Genomic DNA, 21390 nt, shown 5'->3' with positions numbered 1-21390 from the left:
TTGGCACATGTTGCAGCCATGAAATTCTAAGTTAATTATTACTTTTGCAAAAAAAAATAAAGTTTATGAGTTTGAACATCAAATATCTTGTCTTTATAGTGCATTCAATTGAATATGGGTTGAAAAGGATTTGCAAATCATTGCATTCCGTTTATATTTACATCTGACACAATTTCCCAACTCATTTGGAAACGGGGTTTGTATTATTCTAATTGATCTTTTTTGTAACATCGTTAGTTAATGAAGCACAAATGTGTAGTTGTTTCCCCATATTTCTACACAATAACTCAGATATGGTAATACTAGCGAGCAATAGAAAATATAGAGTGATTTTTGGTCCATAACATATTTTGCTTTATTCATTATTGACGTGTTTCTTGCTACTTTATGTTGTATATTTTTTACATGAGGTTTCCAGTTCATTTTATCATCTATTATTACACCCAAAAATGTTTTTTTTTTTTTACCCTATCAATATCTACTTCGTCTATTTGTATTTGTGTTTGACCTTCTCTTCTACTGTTACCAAATAGCATTATTTTAGTTTTACTCAGATTCTAAGATAGTCTGTTTTGTCAAACCATCTTTTTAATTTGTTAATTTATTCTGTTATTATTTGTATTAGCTTTTGTCTGTTCTCTCCTGAAAAAACAGTTGGGTCATCTGCAAATAATACTAACTTTAAGTCCTCTGTAACTTTACAAACGTTTATGTACTGCATTAAAAAGAGAGAAAGGCGGGGCTCAACTCTGAACACAACGGAGCAGACCGGGGAAAGATTCTCACAACAACTCCAAATAAATGCCCTGTCCGATATCAGAACATATTTGGAGATAATAATTGAAAAAGAGAGTAATCTTTATTATTAAATTAATTTGAAAAAAAGTTGGGTTCCAGCAATAAAAAGGGAGCTTTTCTCATAAAGGGCAAAAGGGATGGTGTTTGAGCAGTGGTTTTTACTATCTACTTCACTAATTATTATTAAATACTAAGTACTCGTATTATATGTGTATATAATGTATATGCTGTTGTAGTTCTGTAAAAAATAAACAAAGAAAAAAAAGGCAGATACCGATTTACGTCAAAATGCCAAAGCCCTAGTTTGGAATTTATAAAACGAGCAGCAGCTCATTAGCGCCATTCTGTTTTTTATTCTACATCATAGTTGTTCATACTCCCCACCACCGTGTAAACCAGGGGTGGGCAATTAATTTTTACCGGGGGCCGCATGAGCTACCCGAGCACTGCTAGAGGGCCACATCGACAATATTTCAATTAAATTTTGCTCAATATTATTTTTGATCATCATCGGCAGTCACTCGTAGTCGAGTATGACTGTCCTCAGAATGGATGGATTCCCATTCGGGAGGACGCCTGCGCGTGACGTCTTTTAGCGTGGGGAGACTGATGCGCCTGCAGCCACCACACGGTCCTTGGCAGAGAGGGGCCTTGATCCAGTGGCATGGATCCATGACGACTGGAGACCACTCTCTGTTGCAGCCTTCATCCGCCTTCAGTGCCGTTGTGACATGCAGTGTCATCCTCCGCCACTTCCACCGTTGAGGTCTTTGAAATGCTATTCAACCCATAGCTGGGACCCTGACAGGTACTACCACCCCGGGTCAGAGTGGACCTGGGAGCAATGATGACTGAGGGGTAACTCCACCTTCCCCAAAACTCCAGAACTCCCGAACTGAAGCCTCATCACCGGATGCAGTTTTGAGTCATACCCAGGACAATTATTTTTGATATATACCGTAAGATAAATAATAATAATAATAATAATAGTAATACTTCAACATAGTGTGTGTAACAGCATTCCATGACTAATATAAATAAATTAACATTAATAATAAATGACAGTAAAATAAGCACACGTATGACTGAGGAGTCATAGTGTAACTTTGTGTGGTGTTTGAGTTGTCCGACTTTTTGTGTGGCCATAAACGCACCAGTGGTTTAGTGCTATGCGTGTTGGTGACAGATGACAAGTTGGTTTTGGCCTGGTTTGTACGGCAGAAAATGACTAGTTTTTCGAGATAGAATTGTTTTACTCATGTTGTTGGTGTGGTTATGTCCGAATATAAACAGTTTTGTTCAATAAAGTGATCGATATAATTCCTGTCCTCGAAGCATCTCGATAGACGTTACAATAATTGAACGGTGTTCAATTGAACGGTGTTGACGAACACCATTAGGGCCGCTTGTTGTCACTGTCACTCAAAGTTGCATTGCAAAATTACGTAGAATAAATATGTTTATTTTGTTTAGAATTCAGATGGGATTTGATTTGGTGCGCGGCATATACTTGCTGTGCGCAGCAGACGCTTGAGCAGTGCGCAATTGCGCAGGCACGCACCTTAGGTGAGGGGACGTTGCTTTGCAGTTCATGTGTTGTTGAAAACACGGCATTCCTCATCAACTTTTCTCTTTTTGGCGTCTCGGGTGTAAACCGTGCATCACTTGTCGCTGCATGTGCACCTTCACTCGCAGGTTACACACGGACACACGCCCATAAATAATACTTTTCAAAATAAAAGCAGCACAGTTGTATTGCGCGCAGGACATAGATGTTTTTTCAACTTTATTTTGTAATTGCAGTTGTTCACATTCACTCACAATCACGCACACGCATACGTCCACACGGAAGTAATACAAATAACGATTTTCAAAACAAAAGCACCACCGTTGTATTGCACACTCGACATAGATACTTTTTTAAATGTATTTTGTAATTTATAATTGGCCTCACGAGGGCCGGACAGGGACGCACAAAGGGCCGGATGCGGCCCGCGGGCCGCAGAATGCCCAGGTCTGGTGTAAACAATGCCCCACTTACCTTGCGTATGGGCATGCTGTCTCCCTGCGAGCTGACCATCTCCACTTCAATGCGCTCCATCAGGCCCTCCAGCTGGTCCCTGACGTCGCGAGCTCGCCTCATGGAACGGAACTGGATGAAACTCTCGTAGCACCACTGCGTCGAGTAGCCGCTCTCCATCCACTGCAGCAGACATTAGCGCTAAATCTTCAGCAGAAACAGAAAACGTTGTTTCAATACACGAGTGCACGGTGTTACCTGCGTGTAGACGTTGAGCAGCACGAGGTGGTCGCCGCCGGGCACCACAAAGTTCATCCTGGCATTGTCAGCGTGTACCGCCTTGTCTTTGGGCCGGTAGAAAATGGAGTTGTTTACAGAGAGCATGGCCGCTATGGACAGCACCTCCTCTGAGCACTTGTACCTAGACAAAAGCGTCACTGAGAGTAAAGAGAGGGACACGTTAAGGTGAGGGAGTGTCAAAGGGGACACTCACTGCTCGGAGGCGAGGATCATTTTGCTCAGCATGGGGTCCACAGGCAGCTCGGCCATCCTGCGACCCAGCTGAAATTCAAAAGATAATATATATAATATAAGATTGCAAGTTGAGTTAAAAACTTATTTTTGTGTTAACATGTTAAATAACTAGTATGTTCAAATGTTAATTAAAGCATTAAAAAGAACACAATGTATGATTAGTAAAAACACTTATTTCTAGAGCTGTGAATCTTTGGGTGTCCTACGATTCGATTCAGAATCGATTCTTGGGGTCACAATTCGATTCAAAATCGATTTTTTTTCAATTCAACATGATTCTCGATTCAAAAACGAATTTTTTTTTTTCAAATGAAAACAATACACAACAATACCATAATAATGCAATACAATTTCAAAACCAAACCCAATTTTGCTGCCGGTGGTGTTAGTGGATGATCATTTTCCTCTGATAACTGTGGGTGGTGTCTGTCCAAGTGAGCGCAGGGATTTGAAGTATTCCCAAAATACTTAACTTTAGCGTTGCAAAGTCTGCAAATTGCATGAGTCATGTCAAGCCCTTTCTTGCCACGGTAAAATCCAAAGTGTCTCCAAACGTTTGCTTTCAAAGCCCGCGGAGGCGGTGGTATTTCTTTAGGCTGCTCTGTGTCTTTTTCTTTTACCAGCATTTTAGCGGCAACACAACAACACTACACTGTACACTCCCCTTAGTACTAGCTAGCCACCAGGTAGCAACGCTGCTTATTGCGCAATACCTACGGTAGCCCAGGAGGCACGAACACATTGCCGGGAGCGGGGGAAGAAAATAGATTTTTGAAAAATAAGAATTGATACTGAATCATGCAACGTGAGAATGGCAATTTGAATTCGAATCGATTTTTTCCCACACCCCTAGCTGACATGCAAGCAGAGTAGTAGATTTTTGAAAAAAGCTTTTATAATTGTAAAGGACAATGTTTTATCAACTGATTGCAATAATGTAAATTTGTTTTAACTATTAAATGAACCAAAAATATGACTTATTTTATCTTTGTGAAAATATTGGACACAGTGTGTTGTCAAGCTTATGAGATGCGATGCAAGTGTAAGCCACTGTGACACTATTGTTCTTTTTTAATTTTTTTTAATAAATGTCTAATGATAATGTCAATGAGGGATTTTTAATCACTGCTATGTTGAAATTGTAGCTAATATTGATACTGTTGTTGATAATATTCATTTTTGTTTCACTACTTTTGGTTTGTTCTGTGTCGTGTTTGTTTCTCCTCTCAATTGCTCTGTTTATTGCACTTCTGAGTGTTGCTGGGTCGGGTTTGGTTTTGGAATTGGATTGCATTGTTATGGTATTGCTGTGTATTGTTTTGTTGAATTGATTAATAAAAAAATAAAGAAAAATTTTTATAAAAAAAAAAATAAATCGATTTTTTAAAAATGAGAATCGATTCTGAATCGCACAACGTGAGAATCGCGATTCGAATTCGAATCGATTTTTTCCCACACCCCTACTTATTTCTATGACTTTTTTCAGAAAAAAAATTAATTGGAAACACAAAGAAATCAAAAGGTAAAGCAGACTTCTAAGATGGACTGCATTACACTTGTGATGATCTACTTGTGATGGTCTGCTGCATATGATCCACTAGTCAAGTACCGTAGTTAGCTCTCCTAAGTGGTTGAGTGCTCCAAGAGCGTAGAGCTGCTCCAACGCCATCAGCAGAGTCTCGTGAGGAGGCGGGTCCATGAAGTCAAAATGGAGAAGGTCATTAATGCCTACAGGTAACAAAATTAAATAAATATCACCGTATTTAGACCATAGCAGTACGAAAGTCAATGCAAAAGAATGACATGTATTCTTTCCGGTTGTGTGATATATGGCCGGTGATACTGTAGATTTTTTAATACAATCGTCACATTGTAATAGTGCAAGTTGATGACACATTCTAGCTGCGTCACGCAAATTTGAGAATAAAAATCAAGGACTTGGATTTCCCTCGCCCAGACGTGTGTCAACGGGGCTCCCCTCTGGAGCCAGGCCCGGAGGTGGGGCATGATGGCGAGCGCCTGGTGGCCAGGCCTGTCCCTGTGAGGCCCGGCCGGGCACAGTCAGAAGAGGCAACGTGGGTCCCCCCTCCAATGGGCTCACCACTCATAGGAGGGGCCATAGAGGTCGGGTGCAATGTGAGCTGGGCGGAAGCCGAAGGCAGGGCACTTGGCGATCCGATCCTTGGCGACACAAGCTGGCTCTTGGGACGTGGAACGTCACCTCTCGCTGTGGGGGAAGGAGCCAGAGCTGGTGCGCGAGGTGGAGAAGTTCTGGCTAGATATAGTCGGACTCACTTTGACGCACAGCAAGGGCTCTGGAACCAGTTCTCTCGAGAGGGGCTGGACTCTCTTCCACTCTGGCTCATGGGACTCCAGAGGAAGATGACAGGTATCGAAAGGCCAAGCGGTGTTTGGCTTCGGCGGTCACGGAGGCAAAAACTCGGACATGGGAGGAGTTCGGGGAAGCCATGAAAAACGACTTCAGGATGGCTTCGAAGCGATTCTGGACCACCATCCGCCACCTCAGGAAAGGGAAGCAGTGCACTGTCAACACCGTGTATGGTGAGGATGGTGTTCTACTGACCCCAAGTGCGGATGCTGTGGATCGGTGGAGGGAATACTTCAAATACCTTCTCAATCCCAACAAAAATGACTTCCTATGAGGAAGCAGTGCCTGGGGAAGTTGTGGTGGCCTTTCCTATTTCTAGGGCTGTGGTTGCAGAGGTAGTTAAAAAGCTCCTCGGAGTTCCTTAAGGCTCTGGATGTTGTGGGGCTGTCTTGGTTGACAAGACTCTGCAACATCGTGTGGACATCGGGGCGGTACTTCTGGATTGGCAGACTGGGGTGGTGGTTCCTCTCTTTAAGAAAGGCAGCTCTCAATTTACCGGTCGATCTACGTCCCTATCCTCACCTATGGTCATGAGCTTTGGGTTATGACCGAAAGGATAAGATCACGGGTACAAGCGGCCGAAATGAGTTTCTTCCGCAGGGTGGCGGGGCTCTCCCTTAGAGATAGGGTGAGAAGTTCTGTCATCCGGGAGGAGCTCAAAGTAAAGCCGCTGCTCCTCCACATGGAAAGGAGCCAGATGAGGTGGTTTGGGCATCTGGTCAGGATGCACCCCGAATGCCTCCCTAAGAAGGTGTTTAGGGCACGTCAGACCCATAGCAGCCCATGGGGAAGACCCAGGACACGTTGGGAAGACTATGTCTCCCGGCTGGCCTGGGAACGCCTCGGGATCCCCCGCGAGGAGCTGGACGAAGTGGCTGGGGAGAGGGAAGTCTGGGCTTTTCTGCTTAGGCTGCTGCCCCCGTGACCCGACCTCGGATAAGCAGAGGAAAATGGATGGATGGATGTTCATCTGACGACCAAGTGTTTTTTGTACTTTTTAAGTTATTTCTTTTAAATTGAAGTAATATATAGTGACACTCCTGTAAAAGTACAGTTTCAATGTTATGTGCATTTACAAGAGGAAATAATAAAGGTAATTAGAAAATCCTTGTTTATTTCAACTATTTTCCTTAAAAGTTGCATTGAGGCTAAAGTGTGTTTTATACTATTATTGTAGGTATTGTTAGTAAAATAGCAAGTACATTAATACGTTTTGATGAAATAACTACTGTAAATGACACAACATGTTAAAAACTAAATTAGGAGCCTTTGTAACTTTTTTTGTAATGGTTGTATTCTACTATCATTTCTATACCAAATAATATATCATTATATATATTAGGGCTGGGCGATTTGGCAAATAAAATTATCACAATTAATTTTTTCATGTCATCCCATCTCGATTAATATCCCAATTGTTTTTTTTAAAATTAAAGTCGAATTGTCCCTTGCAGGATTATAGCGAGTACCGTTGCATCCTTACTGTTTACTTCTGCAGTATCTTGAAACAGACATTTCCGCCTTGTTTGATGGAGGGTAATATATGCTAACAGCTGAAAACTTTCATTTTGTTCATATTTATAATTGTGTTTTATAGAGTTGAAGCTGTAAAGGTAACCCACACGGGAGGTCGCGCACATACACGGACACAAACACTTTCACAAAACACAAACACATTCACAGACACACACAGGATCACGGTCAATAAAGGTGGATTGTTCTGTGCAAGATTACACAGAGCATTGTTGCTTCCCTGCTGTTTACTACTGCGGTAACTTCTAACAGACAGTACCGCCATGTTTGATCGAGGAAATATGCTAACAGCTGATCACTGTGATCAAACTCAAATTAATCGTGATCAAGGATCACGATCATATAATCTCCCTGCCCTATAATATATTCGCAGGAGGCTGCAATACATATCGTGATACAGAGTTAAGGTCATATTGCCAATTCCTATTACGCTTATACATATGTTGAATTATCAGAAAAACAAGTTGCTTGACAGTGGCAGTGTGAATATGTGTCAGCAGTGTGACGCTATCGTGATTGAGGAATGTTCTGATTTAAGGCAGGATATCAAGCTAGCGTGACCACGCCACACGATTAGGTATCCTCTGCATGCCATTTAAACTACAGGATTTCGACCACGAGCCAACAGATACTGGACGTTAAGGACATGTCAACAATATAAGTGTAATAAGTGGAGAGCTAATGGTCCAACACTTTACCCACCTAAACTCTTGAGCAGCAGGACTACGTTCCCCAGGTTGGTCCTCTGAATTTCAGGCACGGTCATCTCTTCCATCTCGTGCTTAAAAGCCCACGCTGTGTACAGCCTGAAACATTTCCCAGCAGCCACTCTGCCCGCACGGCCTGCTCTCTGGTTGGCCGAGGCCTAAAACACATGAGCGAGTGTTTAGGAGAAAATGGATGCCTTTAACGTAGACTCACAGGTAGTTAGCTCAGCTGTGCACAGTCACCCGAGAGCAGGGCATGACGATGAGCGACTCCATGCCGGTGCGGGCAACGTAATTCTTCTGTTTGCAGAAACCGGGGTCGATGACGTAGATGATGCCATCGATGGTCAGCGAGGTTTCTGCTATATTGGTCGCCACAACCACCTTCAAATGAAACACAAAAAAATGAGTGGAGAGGATTAAAATGAACTATAAAGGTGCAGCAAAAGTCCAAATAAAAGCAACATGACAAGGAAAACTGCAACAGCACTCTCTACTGGCTCTTCATTGCAAGGACTACTAAAAATGTGAAATCCCCTCAGAAAGGTATGCTAAAAAAGGACTACAGAGCAGTAATAGATCACAGCAATCCCCAGACAACATGTAAATGCCTCCAACAAGCATCACTAATAGTGTGTACATATAAAGTAGATACAATTGGGGATGGCGTGGCTGGCTTTAGTATGTGTGTGTGAATGTGGAAATAATATCAAAGCACTTTGAGTACCTTGAAGATATAAGTGCTTTACAAGTATAATCCATTTACTATTTAGATATGTAAATTGTATTTTCATATATTCTTTAGTGACATTATTAACTTATTTTATTCATACTTGTTTTACTCTGTGCTGCTGTTGCTACTACTGTCTTGTGTTTAGCACTTTACAGTAACTGCTATTGGAACCTGCAAAATTCTAAATTATGAATTTCCATTCAAATCTTTTGAAGAATTGGAATTTTGATTGAATTGGCTCCTCTTCGCAGGATGTTGAATTGATATTACAGGAAATTGAAATAAACCCTTTGCAATTCTCAAAATAATCCTTACAGACAAGTAAACCGGACAACCGAGTCACGTTAAGCAAAAGTTTGGTATAAATATTAAAAATACCACTACAAAAAACACTTACACTAACCACAAATTCCCTCCATTTTTTTAATACATGGATAAAGCAGAGACTTTCTCTAAGTAATATGCAACTATAATTATTTGATTCTAGTTAGTTTATTTTTAAACTGTCATGTTTAAGACAGCAAAACTGTTCAATTATCAGTCCCTCCAGGATTTCGTGGGCTTTTTTTGATTGGGGCTTTTGTTGCGACAAAAGTTGCAATGTTTTAGGGAATATTCTTTCCCATAACATTGAACCAACTTATTTTATGAATTTGTTATCACGGTTTTGTGTATTCCTTGTAACCCTAACCTCAAAAAGCAAATACTCACAGCTTATTGTCACTGCACTTTGTCTATTTAAAAAAAAAAAGTCAACACATACACCCCTGCACAATAGGAGCATTTGTGAATTGTTAAAATCCAAAGCGGTCATTTTTGTTGGTAAATGAGAGACGATGATTATCATCACATATCAACATCTGCCTCTTTGCTAGGTCGACATTGCAAATGAGAATATGTTCTTCATTTCATGTCTATGGACGTTCTCATTCATACAGGTTATTCTATTCTCAGGGCATTCAATCGACTGCAATTGGACTGTTTGGTCTAGACTAGATCTGACCAATCTAAGTTTAAGACTAGATCTGACCAATCTAGGTCTATGAGCATGAACTGATGAAGCTGACTTGGATGAGAGGCGAAACGTCTTCTAAGACAAACCAAACAGTCCAGTTGTTCTTAATTGCCTTATCCTGGATAAATAAGGGTTATTTAATAGTGATTCATCAAGCGATACTGAAGCATTGATGCCTTTTGAACCACAAGGAGTGCTCGATACCTCGATGTGCGTCATTAAAAAAAAGATGTGACTGATTCATTAGGAAGCACTTATTTCGGCTCACGAGACAGCTCGTACTGTAAGTTGGAGGAGTTAGTGTTCCGTGTTTGACATCTGGTATTCGTCGCCATTATCGAGCTAAATGGAATTGAAAATAAGGAAAATTGTGAAGTGTGGGATCTTTTTGAGCTTTTAGCACCAAATAAGGTAGATGTTCTATTCTTGTTTACTATTTGGGTCATTAAGCAGAGTTGCAGGTGTCATATTCCTTTCTGCACAGCTCTATAATTAAATTTGCTAACTATTAAGTTTATTTTCAGGTCAAATGTAGTGACTTACATTATTTCAGCACATGGTGCCATTATGGAACCATAATAGTATTAGTGCAGTGTCTAAACAGCTAGTAAGTGTGCCAAACACTCACTGAGGCGTCATTTACCCATTAACTAAGCCATTTTCTACCGCTTATTCCCTTCGGGGTCGCGGGGGGCGCTGGAGCCTATCTCAGCTACAATCGGGCGGAAGGCGGGGTTCACCCTGGACAAGTCGCCACCTCATCGCAGGGCCAACACAGATAGACAGACAACATTCACACTCACATTCACACACTAGGGCCAATTTTAGTGTTGCCAATCAACCTATCCCCAGGTGCATGTTTTTGGAGGTGGGAGGAAGCTGGAGTACCCGGAGGGAACCCACGCAGTCACGGGGAGAACATGCAAACTCCACACAGAAAGATCCTGAGGCCGGGATTGAACTCACGACTACTCAGGACCTTCGTATTGTGAGGCAGACGCACTAACCCCTCTGACACCGTGCTTGAAATGTAATTTGGGAGACATTCTCATTCAATTTGGAATTTTGCACAAGCCTGCCAAGGACCATGAAAGTTCTACATAATCTAATCTAAATTCATTTAATCTACTTTAAGTGGATAACTTCATTACTTCGTGACAAGACAGTGTCCTACCTTACGGGCGCCAGGTGGAGTAGGGCTGAAGATCTTGGCCTGCATGTCAGAGGGCAGGTTGGCGTAGATCGGCAGGACCAGCAGCTCTGCGATCTTCGAGCCCAGCCGCCGACATCTGTCCTGGAGGTTCTCGCAGCAGGTCTCGATATCCTCCTGCGAGGCAGATATCAAGCAGAAGAAAGTAAAACAAAATTTTTTTTTGTTGAAACTTTGTTTCTTCATACAAAACAAACGGGACACCATTCTACCTGTCCCGTGAGGAAGACCAGAATGTCTCCTGGAGGTTGCGTGACGTGGATCTGCAGCACTGACACGACGCACGCCTCCATGTAGTCCGCCTCTGGTGCCTTGACAGAAAACATCACGTCAATCAGATCTTTTATACAGCAAACGTAGCCTTTTCCTGTTAGTCAACTTGCGCTTACTTTAGTGTAGAAGATGTCCACGGGGAACCTTCTGCCAGGGATCCTAAAAACGGGCGCGTCGTCAAAGTAAGTAGAGAAGCGTTCAGTGTCCAGAGTGGCGCTGGCCACCAGCACCTTCAGGTCGGGTCGGAACCTGGCGATGTCTTTGATCAGACCAAACAGGATGTCTGTGTGGAGGGTCCTCTCGTGGGCCTCGTCGATGAGGATGACGCTAAAGGAGGAACGTACAGTGTCACGCTGTCATAACTTATTTTTACACTTGTATTCCACTTAATAAAGTTAATGTTTCATGTATTTATATATTATTCTTCACCTGGTATAAGTTCAAGTGTCTGAGTGACAATTCCTACTTTATTACCTATAGCTGGCGAGGTCGGGCTCTGTGAGAAACTCTCGCAGTAGCATGCCGTCCGTCATGTATTTGATCACAGTCCTCTCAGACGTGCAGTCCTCAAAGCGAATACTGTAACCCACCTAGGTATAGAAGGACAAGTAGAACACTGAACAACTTTAATTGACTGGTTGTAAATGATTCAGGTGAGGTGGCTCACCTCGTTACCGAGCTTGACGTTCATTTCCTGCGCCACACGGGCCGCCACTGACATCGCAGCTACTCTACGAGGCTGCGTGCATCCAATCTTCAATCCACCTTTAGTGTAACCCTAAAGGAGGACGTACGGATCACAATGTGCTTATAAGGAAACTGTACTTGTTTAGGAATTTTGCCTATCATTCACAATTCCTATGTAAGACAAGAACACATGTTTTTCTTTTTTTTTTTAGCATTCTAACTTGTAATATATGGCAAGTACGAGGTGGGTATCAATGCAGCTAATGGAAGTACACTATTGCACCAATAAAACCCTCTAAAAAAGCCAAGAATACTAGGTTTACATCTTGTGACCTGAATATTAAACAAGTATTAGCAACTAGCTGATGTTGCTATATTAACAAATTGAGCCGGTGAGCTGCTGCCTCAGAGCTGGTGAAAATTAATTATACATTACAAATTATGCCTCTCACCTGGATAGTAGAAGGTTGTGGCTTTAAACTGAGAAGTTGGTTAACTTTGACATCCAACTTATACCCGGAGACGGCGAGAAAGACACCAACAGATGCTCGCTTGCGGCACATTTTGTTTAACCTTTTGTGAGGATTATGATTAATACTTCATCTACACAGAAAGATATAAACATCCCATCAGTCGGCATCCCAGTGAGAGCAGACATTGTACAGTATGGGATTTTTATTTTTATGTTCGTAGTTTGTGTATCTTTTTCAGCACTTAGCAATACTTCTACTTGATGCTTAGTGTTTCACTGACGCTTAATCTGTTTAGCACACAACTTCTAAAACTTATAGCTCATCCTCCTTATGTTCAGGCTCAAAAATATATGTTTCTGGATCATCACTTGTCTCAAAGTAGTCTTTGTTGTCTCTCACCGAGTATGCCATGAGTAGTAATGTTGAAGAAAAAAGCAAACGTGATGCGTCTGTGAAATTAATCCGCCGCCATATGCTTAAAATGAGTAAAATACGTAAATATTACACGTTATTATGAATGTGCCTGTTACTACATTACATACATACTTACATCAGTGTTGGCGCTAGGAATTTTCAAAATGGGGTCCCAGAGACCCCATTAGTTCATAAAAATGGAGACCCACAGTAAATTTTATGGGGTCCCACTTTTGTGTAACTGTTTTGAAAACAAATGATAAATGAATGCATTATCCTGTTCTATCTCACATTCTATATTGTGTTTAGGAAAAAGGCTGTCATAAACGTTACTCCATTATTTAAAATAATAATACAAAAGAAAACTAATTTTTATGCATATGTAAATGTATTCAGCTATAAACATTAATTCACTTTCTTCTTTCCTTCATGGATCTAAACTTTACCGTTTATTTTTTTCTATATTTTTATTTAATAAGTTGTAGGTGTATTTATTTCAGTATAAAAGTGTAAAAAGTTTTTGCTTCGGTCATGAAATTATGATAATGGTGTGCCAGGGCACGCATGCATAAGACAAATTTTATTGATTATTCTCACCTGTATGTAGATAATCAGTCGTTTAAAAAACGCCACATTTACACATTAATGGCAAATAAAGTCAACAAACTTAGAATTTTGCAAGTTAGTTTCAATGTCATTTAATACAATGGCACTCAGTGTCTCTAGCATTTCATCTCTGGCTTGGTGATGGCCATAAGATGTGTGTTCCCCTTTAAGAATGGCAATATGTGGAATGAGTGACATGTTTAAGTGAGTGGGCAAGTTAGGAGAGGGAGCGCTAGTATGCTCAGGACTGTTAATAGCATGGTGGATGTCCGCTTGGCTTTGTGGAAAACATAAATAAAGAGTTGTAACGAATCGACGGCCTCGTCATTCCGACCAAAGAGTGGATCTGTAGGGACCCAAATTGGAATGTGTTTCTTGGTGCCTGGTGAGGCTGGATCTTTGAAAATCAGTGCACCTTCTTTTTATTAGCCCGTTTACATGGCGTGCAAAACATCTTTCCATCTTCATAAGTGAGCCATTTGCTGAAAAGTGGCTCCTGAAGCCACTTTTCATTGAAGCTTTGATTCTTGGGTTTATTGCTCGCCATGACGAAAACAATAACATGCAGGAGTCCTAATACCGGAAATGCAGTATTTGCGATCGATAAAACGCCAAATCAAAATTTAAGAAATTGTACCGGAAAGTGCATTACTTTGAAGTCGACCAAAAAGGTATAATTAATCATTTGACCCGGCAAATATGAACAAAACAAAACACCGGCGGAAAGCGATAATCGGTTAGAAAATTTTAAAACCGCGTCTGGGGGGGACGCACGGACTTCCGGAATTTTGTGTCCGTTCTAATTGCAATGTTAAAAAGACACAAAAAGTGTGATAACGCCAACACTGCTTACATCATTTATATAAAATCATAATGGAGGGTGGATCTGTGTTCTTGTCTCATAAGTTTTATGAATTACAGGCAAAATTCCCCAAAAAGTGCAGTTCCCCTTCAATATTAGAATGACAGAATGATTGGACACTCACGTGCTCCAGGAGGTACTGTGGTATCTGGGTGGTCTTGCCAGAGCCTGTCTCCCCCTCGATGACCAGCATCTGGTGCTCCTGGATGGCAGCGAGAAGGTCCTCCCTGTAGGGAAATATGGGGAGGCTGCGGCGGACCTCCTGCATGGATTGTTTCTTCAGCTCGGCCTGGGACAGAGCTGGAGCCTCATCTTCCTGAACACAAATGAGACGAGGAGAGAATGATGCAGCTAAATGTAGATTGGAAAAAAAACTGAAGAATGAATCAACAAATGTTGCCCACCTTCTCTGTCAGTGTTCCCTTCATGGTAATAGCAGTGCTGACAAAGTCGATCATCTCCTCCTCCTCCAGGATCAGCTGGTACTTCTCTTGCTGTCGCCTCATCCCTTGCTCTCGCTCCTTCTTGGCCCCAAAGCTGAGCGAGGCCGTCTTCAGTCTCTCCTCCTCCCAGCGGCCCTGCTCTCCTCCCAGCTCCATGGGCACTTCCTCCAGCTCCAGCTCCTCCTTTTGAGGAACCTCCTGAAAGAGGAACAGAAGGAGGAGGTGAGAGGATACATATAGGGCAGACCTGGGCATTCTGCGGCCCGCAGGCCACATCCAGCCCTTTGTGCATCCCTGTCCGGCCCGCGTGAGGCCAATCATAAATTACAAAATAAATTTAAAAAAGTATCTATGTCGAGTGTGCAATACAACGGTGCTGCTTTTGTTTTGAAAAGCGTTATTTATATTACTTCCGTGTGGACATATGCGCGTGTGCGATTGTGAGTGAATTGAACAGCGCAATCACAAATTACAAAATAAAGTTTAAAAAACATCTACTGTATGTCGTGCGCGCAATACAACTGTGCTGCTTTTATTTTGAAAAGTGTTATTTATGGGCATATGTCCGGGTGTAACCTGTGAGTGAAGGTGCACAGCGAGAAGTGATGAGACGCTAAAGAGAGAAAAGTTGATGACGAATGGTGTGTTTCCAACAAGACATGGACTGCCAAGTATTTCTTTACAGAAATTAAAGGTAAAGCCGTGTGCTTAATTTGTGGTACACAGCTTGCTGTGTTTAAAGAATATAATTTAAATCGCCACTACATGACGAAGCACGAGGGAAAATACTGGAATCTGTCTGATGAAGCGCGCGCAAGGGAGGCTGATGCGTTGATGGTAAAACTGCAAACCCAACAAGCGCCAGAAAAAGTAAGGCGTTTTCTGACGGAGAGTTTATTAAGGAGTGCTTATTGGACTGTTGCGTTGTATGCCCGGAGACTTGGACTGTTTTTCGCTGGCTTTGGATGAGAGCTGCGATGTACGTAACACCGCCCAACTGCTCATCTTCTTACGTGGGAAAACTACAGACTTTCAAATCAGGGAGTAGCTGGCAGCCATGCAGTCAATTAAAGAGACAACCACAGGTAATGACTTGTTCACATAGGTAAATGCGTGTTTGGACATGTTAGGACTGAAATGGGACAAGCTGGCAGGTGTGACAATCCAATCCACTTTATTTATATAGTACATTTAAACAACAAAATGTTTCTAAAGTGCTGCACAACAATATTAAAAACAATATTCAAATATTATCCTTAGCTCCACCGATGACTGAATAAAAAGAAAAAATAATTACATGTAAAACCAATATAAAAAACAATATAAAATAAATATGATTAAAAACGATTTTTAACAACAGATGGTTGTCCAAATCTGACGGGGAAAAATGTTGGATAATGCAGGATAAAGTGAAAGAAATTAACCCTGTGCAGAAATGGACATTTTTGCATTGTATAATACATCAGGAAGTGTTGTGTAAAACAGTGTTAAAAATAAAACCATCAAAAGCAATCTGCTTTTGTATAAAGTTAAGTTAGGTTAAATTAAATTATTAATTATTATTATTATCATCATTATTATTTATCTTACGGTATATCAAAAATAATATTGAGCAAAATTTAATTGAAATATTGTCGTGTGGCCCTCCAGCAGTGCTCGGGTTGCTTATGCGGCCCCCGGTAAAAATTAATTGCCCACCCCTGATATAGGGTTTCTGCACGTACCAGCATATCTAATTTAATGCTTTTAATGCCTTTTTAATGCCACCTAAAACAAATGTAATGCCCAGGTCATACTGCCGATAGTTATTAGGGGTGTCAAAAAGAAATAGATTTTCAAATGAATTACATTTCTTATTTGTAACGATTCTTAATTGATTAATTTGTTTTAAATCTGTCCTGTCCAGTCACTCAGGCAAATCATATTGTTGATGTACTTTTGTAAATGATTATATCTGCTGTATAGATTTACTTTAGAAAAGATAAGTGTGGGATACTTTATTAAACAAAAACTGTTTTCTTTTAAGTAATATAGAAATGTATCAGAGCTGTTTATCTATTTTTTGAAGGAATGTAGTTAATCATAGCACTAGTACCCATTGTTATTAAAAGTATGGGTTTTGAAACAGGAATCGTTTCGAATCAAGAATCGATTCTGATTTGAATCATTACCCCCAAGAATCGAATCGTGTGGTGCCCAAAGATTCACAGCCCTACTAGTTATTATGCATAGTCAAAGCTTATAGTTATTTATATAGACAAAATTGTAAGACAATAATAATCTTGAATGGTTGAGATAGGCTCCAGCACCCTCCGCGACCCCAAAAGGGACAAGAGGTAGAAAATAGATGGATGGTAGGGTTAAAACGTTTACATTAACTGTAACTCTTTAGTGAATTAGAATGGGCTTACGGGACTGTTTAATCTGACAATTATTTTATAAATTTTCTATATTGGTAGGAGCAACTGACAGTTGTGGTGGCAACAGCAGAAGTTGCTTTGTTGGTCACACTAACTGCTGCCTTCCTTTAATTGCAGATTAGTTAATAGCACCGGAGCCCGTTGAGCAAAGTTTGGAGGTTCACAGGATGTAGCATTCTAAACACCGGCTGGAGAAAATTGCCAATTAAAAGGTTTCAACTGTCAATCATCATACTGTACTTCCAATAAAAATGATCAAATGTTTATATAATCAATAAAAAAAGGTGAACAACAATGTTTTTACCATCAATTGTATAGGCCTGTGCAACAGAGACCTGCCAGTATGGCTGGGCCGTGTGCACGTTGGTAGACGACACTCCCTTAAGAGCAGTGCTGGATAGCGAGTTGACAGCTCAGGTTTTTAGCTCGGTCGCTGCACGCTGCACTCTCATTTGTAGGACCCAGGTTTGAGTCCCGTGCTGACGGAAAGCTGGGGCTGAGCTAGGCGGGAATTGTATGACATTTTTTAATGCCTCTGAACATCAAAATTGTAATGCTTTTAATGCCATTAAAGGCCTTAATTTTTGCAAAATCCATGTAATGGCTTTTAATGCTTTTCAATGACCTGCCATTGCTACTGCATTGACAAGAACTAACATCTGATAAGATGTTCCACAGGTCACCTACCTTTCTTCTGTTCTCCTCCGGCATGTAGTATCTATTCTTCCTCTCCTCCTGCTCACGAGCACCGGCCTTTTTGTAATCTTTGGCCAGGTCGCGCAGAGTGCGTTTGTACTCCAGCTCTTTCCTCTCCCTCTCCGACAGATCGTCGGTGGCGAAAAGGTACTCCTCGTCAATGATCTCCGCCTCCAGGTCTTCCAGTTTCTCCTCCTCTCGCTTTTTTAGATATTCCCTGCGAGAATGCTTCCTCAGATCGGGCAACTGGTAAAGTGAACCAGGGAGAAAAAAGGACACAAAATATTAAATAAATTGCTTTAAAAGCATTTATAAGACATGTCTGCCACTCACCATATTCCTCTGATCATCTTCAGCTAGCTTTAGTCTCTTCTGAGCCTCCTCATAAGCCTGAAAAAAACAAATACAATTTTTATAATTCATAACATTGCAGCTGTTCAGTATTTCTCAACCTTTATTGTGCCATGACTTATTTTGTTGGAAGAACAGCAAAGAGGTGGATACTAACGTTTAATCAATTATTGGTTGGGCCGATAATCAGCACCAATATTTGTCTTTTTTTCTACAACTACAACACAACTACATCAGCATATGCAATATGAACAAATTTGACAGTATTATTTACAGGTAGTATACAAAAAATTTTTTTGAGGTAAATATTAATAACCACTATTCAAGCCATAGCCTATTTGCCCAGAATGAGAAAAGTTCCCTTTTTTAAATTAATTTAAGAATAAAAATTACTCAAATTTTCAATAATTTTCCACAAATATGTTTTGATATCTGACATTTATTTTAAATTCTTGTTAGAAACTCTCCCCGATCTGCTCAGCTGCATTCACAGAGGTGCTCACGCGGACACGCACTCCCCTTTTCTCTCCCTACTGCAGTGGTCACCGGCAACTTCCATTTTTGTCGGGAAATCCAGTTTTTGTCTTTCTTTCCTGGCGTCTTCCCGGTCCCGTTTTGTTTGTTTTCGCTACTGCAGAGATCAAGTTGCTTGACAAGTCTTCATCCGCAACACTCGGAGCGTGGGCTCATTGAAGCAGCGCCGCCAGTTTTATGTTACGTAATTCAATCAAATGGCAACACAACAAAGATGGATGACAAATAGGATACTTATTATATAAGTTAAGAAGAGCATGCAGCAGCTCACACATTCTCATACTTTCTGTAACATCTAGGAAGAAATTATGTCAGCCAGTTTGAAAAATGTCTATAAACTACGTGAAGGAGCCCAGAATTGCTTTTATCTAAATATTCGCAAAATTTCATAGTTTCTTAGGTGAAAACCCTAAAATGTATTAAATCCAAAAACTTCTTTAAAACTGAGTAAATGGACAGTTATTGTGGTGTAGACAAATCCCATAATTTTACCAATGTTCCAAGGAGATTTCCCATATTTTGAAATGCAAATGTTGATGCTCCTCTTAGACACACGTAATAAAAGTGTTTGTGAAATCCCTGATGCATTTGGATACTAAATTAACCACAACATTAGCATGGCATAAAACACATCTCGCTGATGGTCCGACATTTCCTAAAATATAATGTTAAAAAACAGCTTTAAGCCTTGTTCAGTGTTTACTGACGTCTACTTTATGTTTAAATAACTTTTACAGCAAATTAATATCGGTTATCGGCCTCCTTGAGTACTAATAATCGGTTTTGGCTGTGAAAAAAACACGGTCGACCTCCAGAAGATACACAGGTTAATGATGTACCTCCTGCCATCTGGTGGTTATTTGTTCTGCCTGTCACTATGTGTCTCTGGCATAGGTGATGAACAAAAATACATTAATTATTTATTCATAGTTAATTACATGAAATCAGATTAATTCCTAAAGCAATCCCTTGGTGCACACTAATGTGCCGCGGCGCAGTGGTTGGGAATAATAATAATAATAATAATACCTGGGATTTATATAGCGCTTTTCTAAGTACCCAAAGTCGCTTTACATGTTAAAAACCCATCATTCATTCACACCTGGTGGTGGTAAGCTACTTTCGTAGCCACAGCTGCCCTCGGGTAGACTGACGGAATGACTGCAGTATACCATTCGAATTGACATTTTGCAGCCAACGTGTCCTCACCTTTTTGTCCGTCCTCTCCGCTATGTTGCGCGTCTTGTCTTTGTCTCTCTGCTTCACCCGCTCGGCAAAGGCGTCTCTTTCCTCGATGTCGTGCAGCCGCTCACGCTCTTCCTTCTCCCACTCTTCTTCTTCCTCCTCCTTTTTAGCCGTTACATTGTTGTCCAGGCTCGACTTACCCCTGATTTACAAAGAGATGCGGGTTTTGAGCAACAAAGTGAGAGGAAAGGGGGAGCTGTCGTGCACTATATGATAACTCAGTAGCTGGTGATTTTGAGAGATTACATAGAAAAAACTGTCAAAAAAGCCATGTCCTTCATAAATCTACACTCAAACAAACTTGCTGTGTTGGTAATAAGTCTCGACAACATGCGGTTTACCTGATAGGCACTTCTTCCTCACTGGATGACTCGCTCTCCTTCTTCTGTCTGATGTGCTTCCTCTTGCTACCTCTGTCCTTGTCTTTATTTCTCTTTTTCCCTTGCAGCTTCTCTGTGCCGCCGGCATCCTCATCGCTGTCGCTGTCCTCCAGCAAGGTGTATGTGCGGTTCTTTCTATCCATTTCAATGGCCTGACGCTCCATCACCCGGGACGCTTTCTCTGCCACCTGCTGGCGAGGAATCTGCAAGAGAGAGGAGTTGTTGGATGCAACTGCTACTGCATATGCTGTACTGGTATTTGAATAAGTTCACACCTTGTCATACAGTTCCTGTGCAAAGGCAGTTACAGTCTGGTCGATGTCTATGGTTCCTGTCTGGTGGAGTCGGCTCACAAAGTCCTGAGAGCTGGATGCCTTGCGGGCGATGCCTATCATGAACTGGGCCACATATCGATCACTCAGGCCCAAGATGTCATGGAGACGGTCGTTGACCCACTGCTCCAGGTTTGCCATGATCTCTTTTCAATAGAAACAAATGACAACAAATAATGTATTTCTTGATGTATGTACTTGTCAGTCTAACAGTGTGAGAACAGAAAGTAAAAAATGTGTGCTGCAGAGAGCGAAGATATTGTGGATAAAACAGGAAAAGTCACCTCGACAGAATGGCTTTTTTTTCTTTTTTCAAACTGACCTCTTTTCTTTTCAACCCTTGTCTGTTCCCCATTCCGGTATACGGAAACAACATATAGGAAATAAAGTGCAGGACTGTATAAATAAAATACATTTTAAATATAATGAATGTGTTACTTAAAAATCATAGAAATTTGATCCAATAATATTTAAATAATGATTACTGCATAACAAATTCATTTCAAATAAATAACAATAACAATAAAAAACAATAAATATCAATGACGGACCAAATTAAATGTTACACAGCCGTAACTTTCTGGCACTAAACCTGCAGAAAATAGTTCTTCTCAGGTTTCTCTGTTTGTATTTTCACACTCGCTGACAACAAGCTATCTATACACTTGGGTAAAACGAAATCCATCCTGTTTGGGTCCCACATCAACCTTAAGAAAGTCAATGATTTCACTTTAA

The 21390-nt window shown here is 41.0% G+C and overlaps 1 protein-coding gene across 1 annotated transcript in view; it reads right to left on the bottom strand.

Moving 5' to 3' along the window:
* dhx16 (DEAH (Asp-Glu-Ala-His) box polypeptide 16) overlaps positions 1-21390 on the bottom strand; it is a 31736-nt gene that overhangs the window by 8618 nt on the left and 1728 nt on the right. The window contains exons 2-19 of the mRNA XM_062062729.1: positions 20599-20801; positions 20285-20526; positions 19908-20085; positions 18147-18203; positions 17805-18059; positions 14659-14895; positions 14379-14570; positions 11880-11990; positions 11687-11802; positions 11329-11539; positions 11152-11250; positions 10904-11056; positions 8225-8365; positions 7977-8139; positions 4962-5080; positions 3312-3379; positions 3077-3239; positions 2840-3001 (exon numbers count right to left, since the gene is read on the bottom strand). Of these exons, the coding sequence (XP_061918713.1) occupies positions 2840-3001; positions 3077-3239; positions 3312-3379; positions 4962-5080; positions 7977-8139; positions 8225-8365; positions 10904-11056; positions 11152-11250; positions 11329-11539; positions 11687-11802; positions 11880-11990; positions 14379-14570; positions 14659-14895; positions 17805-18059; positions 18147-18203; positions 19908-20085; positions 20285-20526; positions 20599-20796 (2865 nt within the window). The 5' untranslated portion in view covers positions 20797-20801. The remainder of the gene's footprint in view (positions 1-2839; positions 3002-3076; positions 3240-3311; positions 3380-4961; positions 5081-7976; positions 8140-8224; positions 8366-10903; positions 11057-11151; positions 11251-11328; positions 11540-11686; positions 11803-11879; positions 11991-14378; positions 14571-14658; positions 14896-17804; positions 18060-18146; positions 18204-19907; positions 20086-20284; positions 20527-20598; positions 20802-21390) is intronic.

Source organism: Entelurus aequoreus, linkage group LG11 (genome assembly GCF_033978785.1).
Source record: "Entelurus aequoreus isolate RoL-2023_Sb linkage group LG11, RoL_Eaeq_v1.1, whole genome shotgun sequence".
Taxonomy (NCBI): Eukaryota; Metazoa; Chordata; class Actinopteri; order Syngnathiformes; family Syngnathidae; genus Entelurus; species Entelurus aequoreus.
Note: the sequence above shows the minus strand (reverse complement) of the source record. Positions and strands in the feature narration are given on the sequence as shown.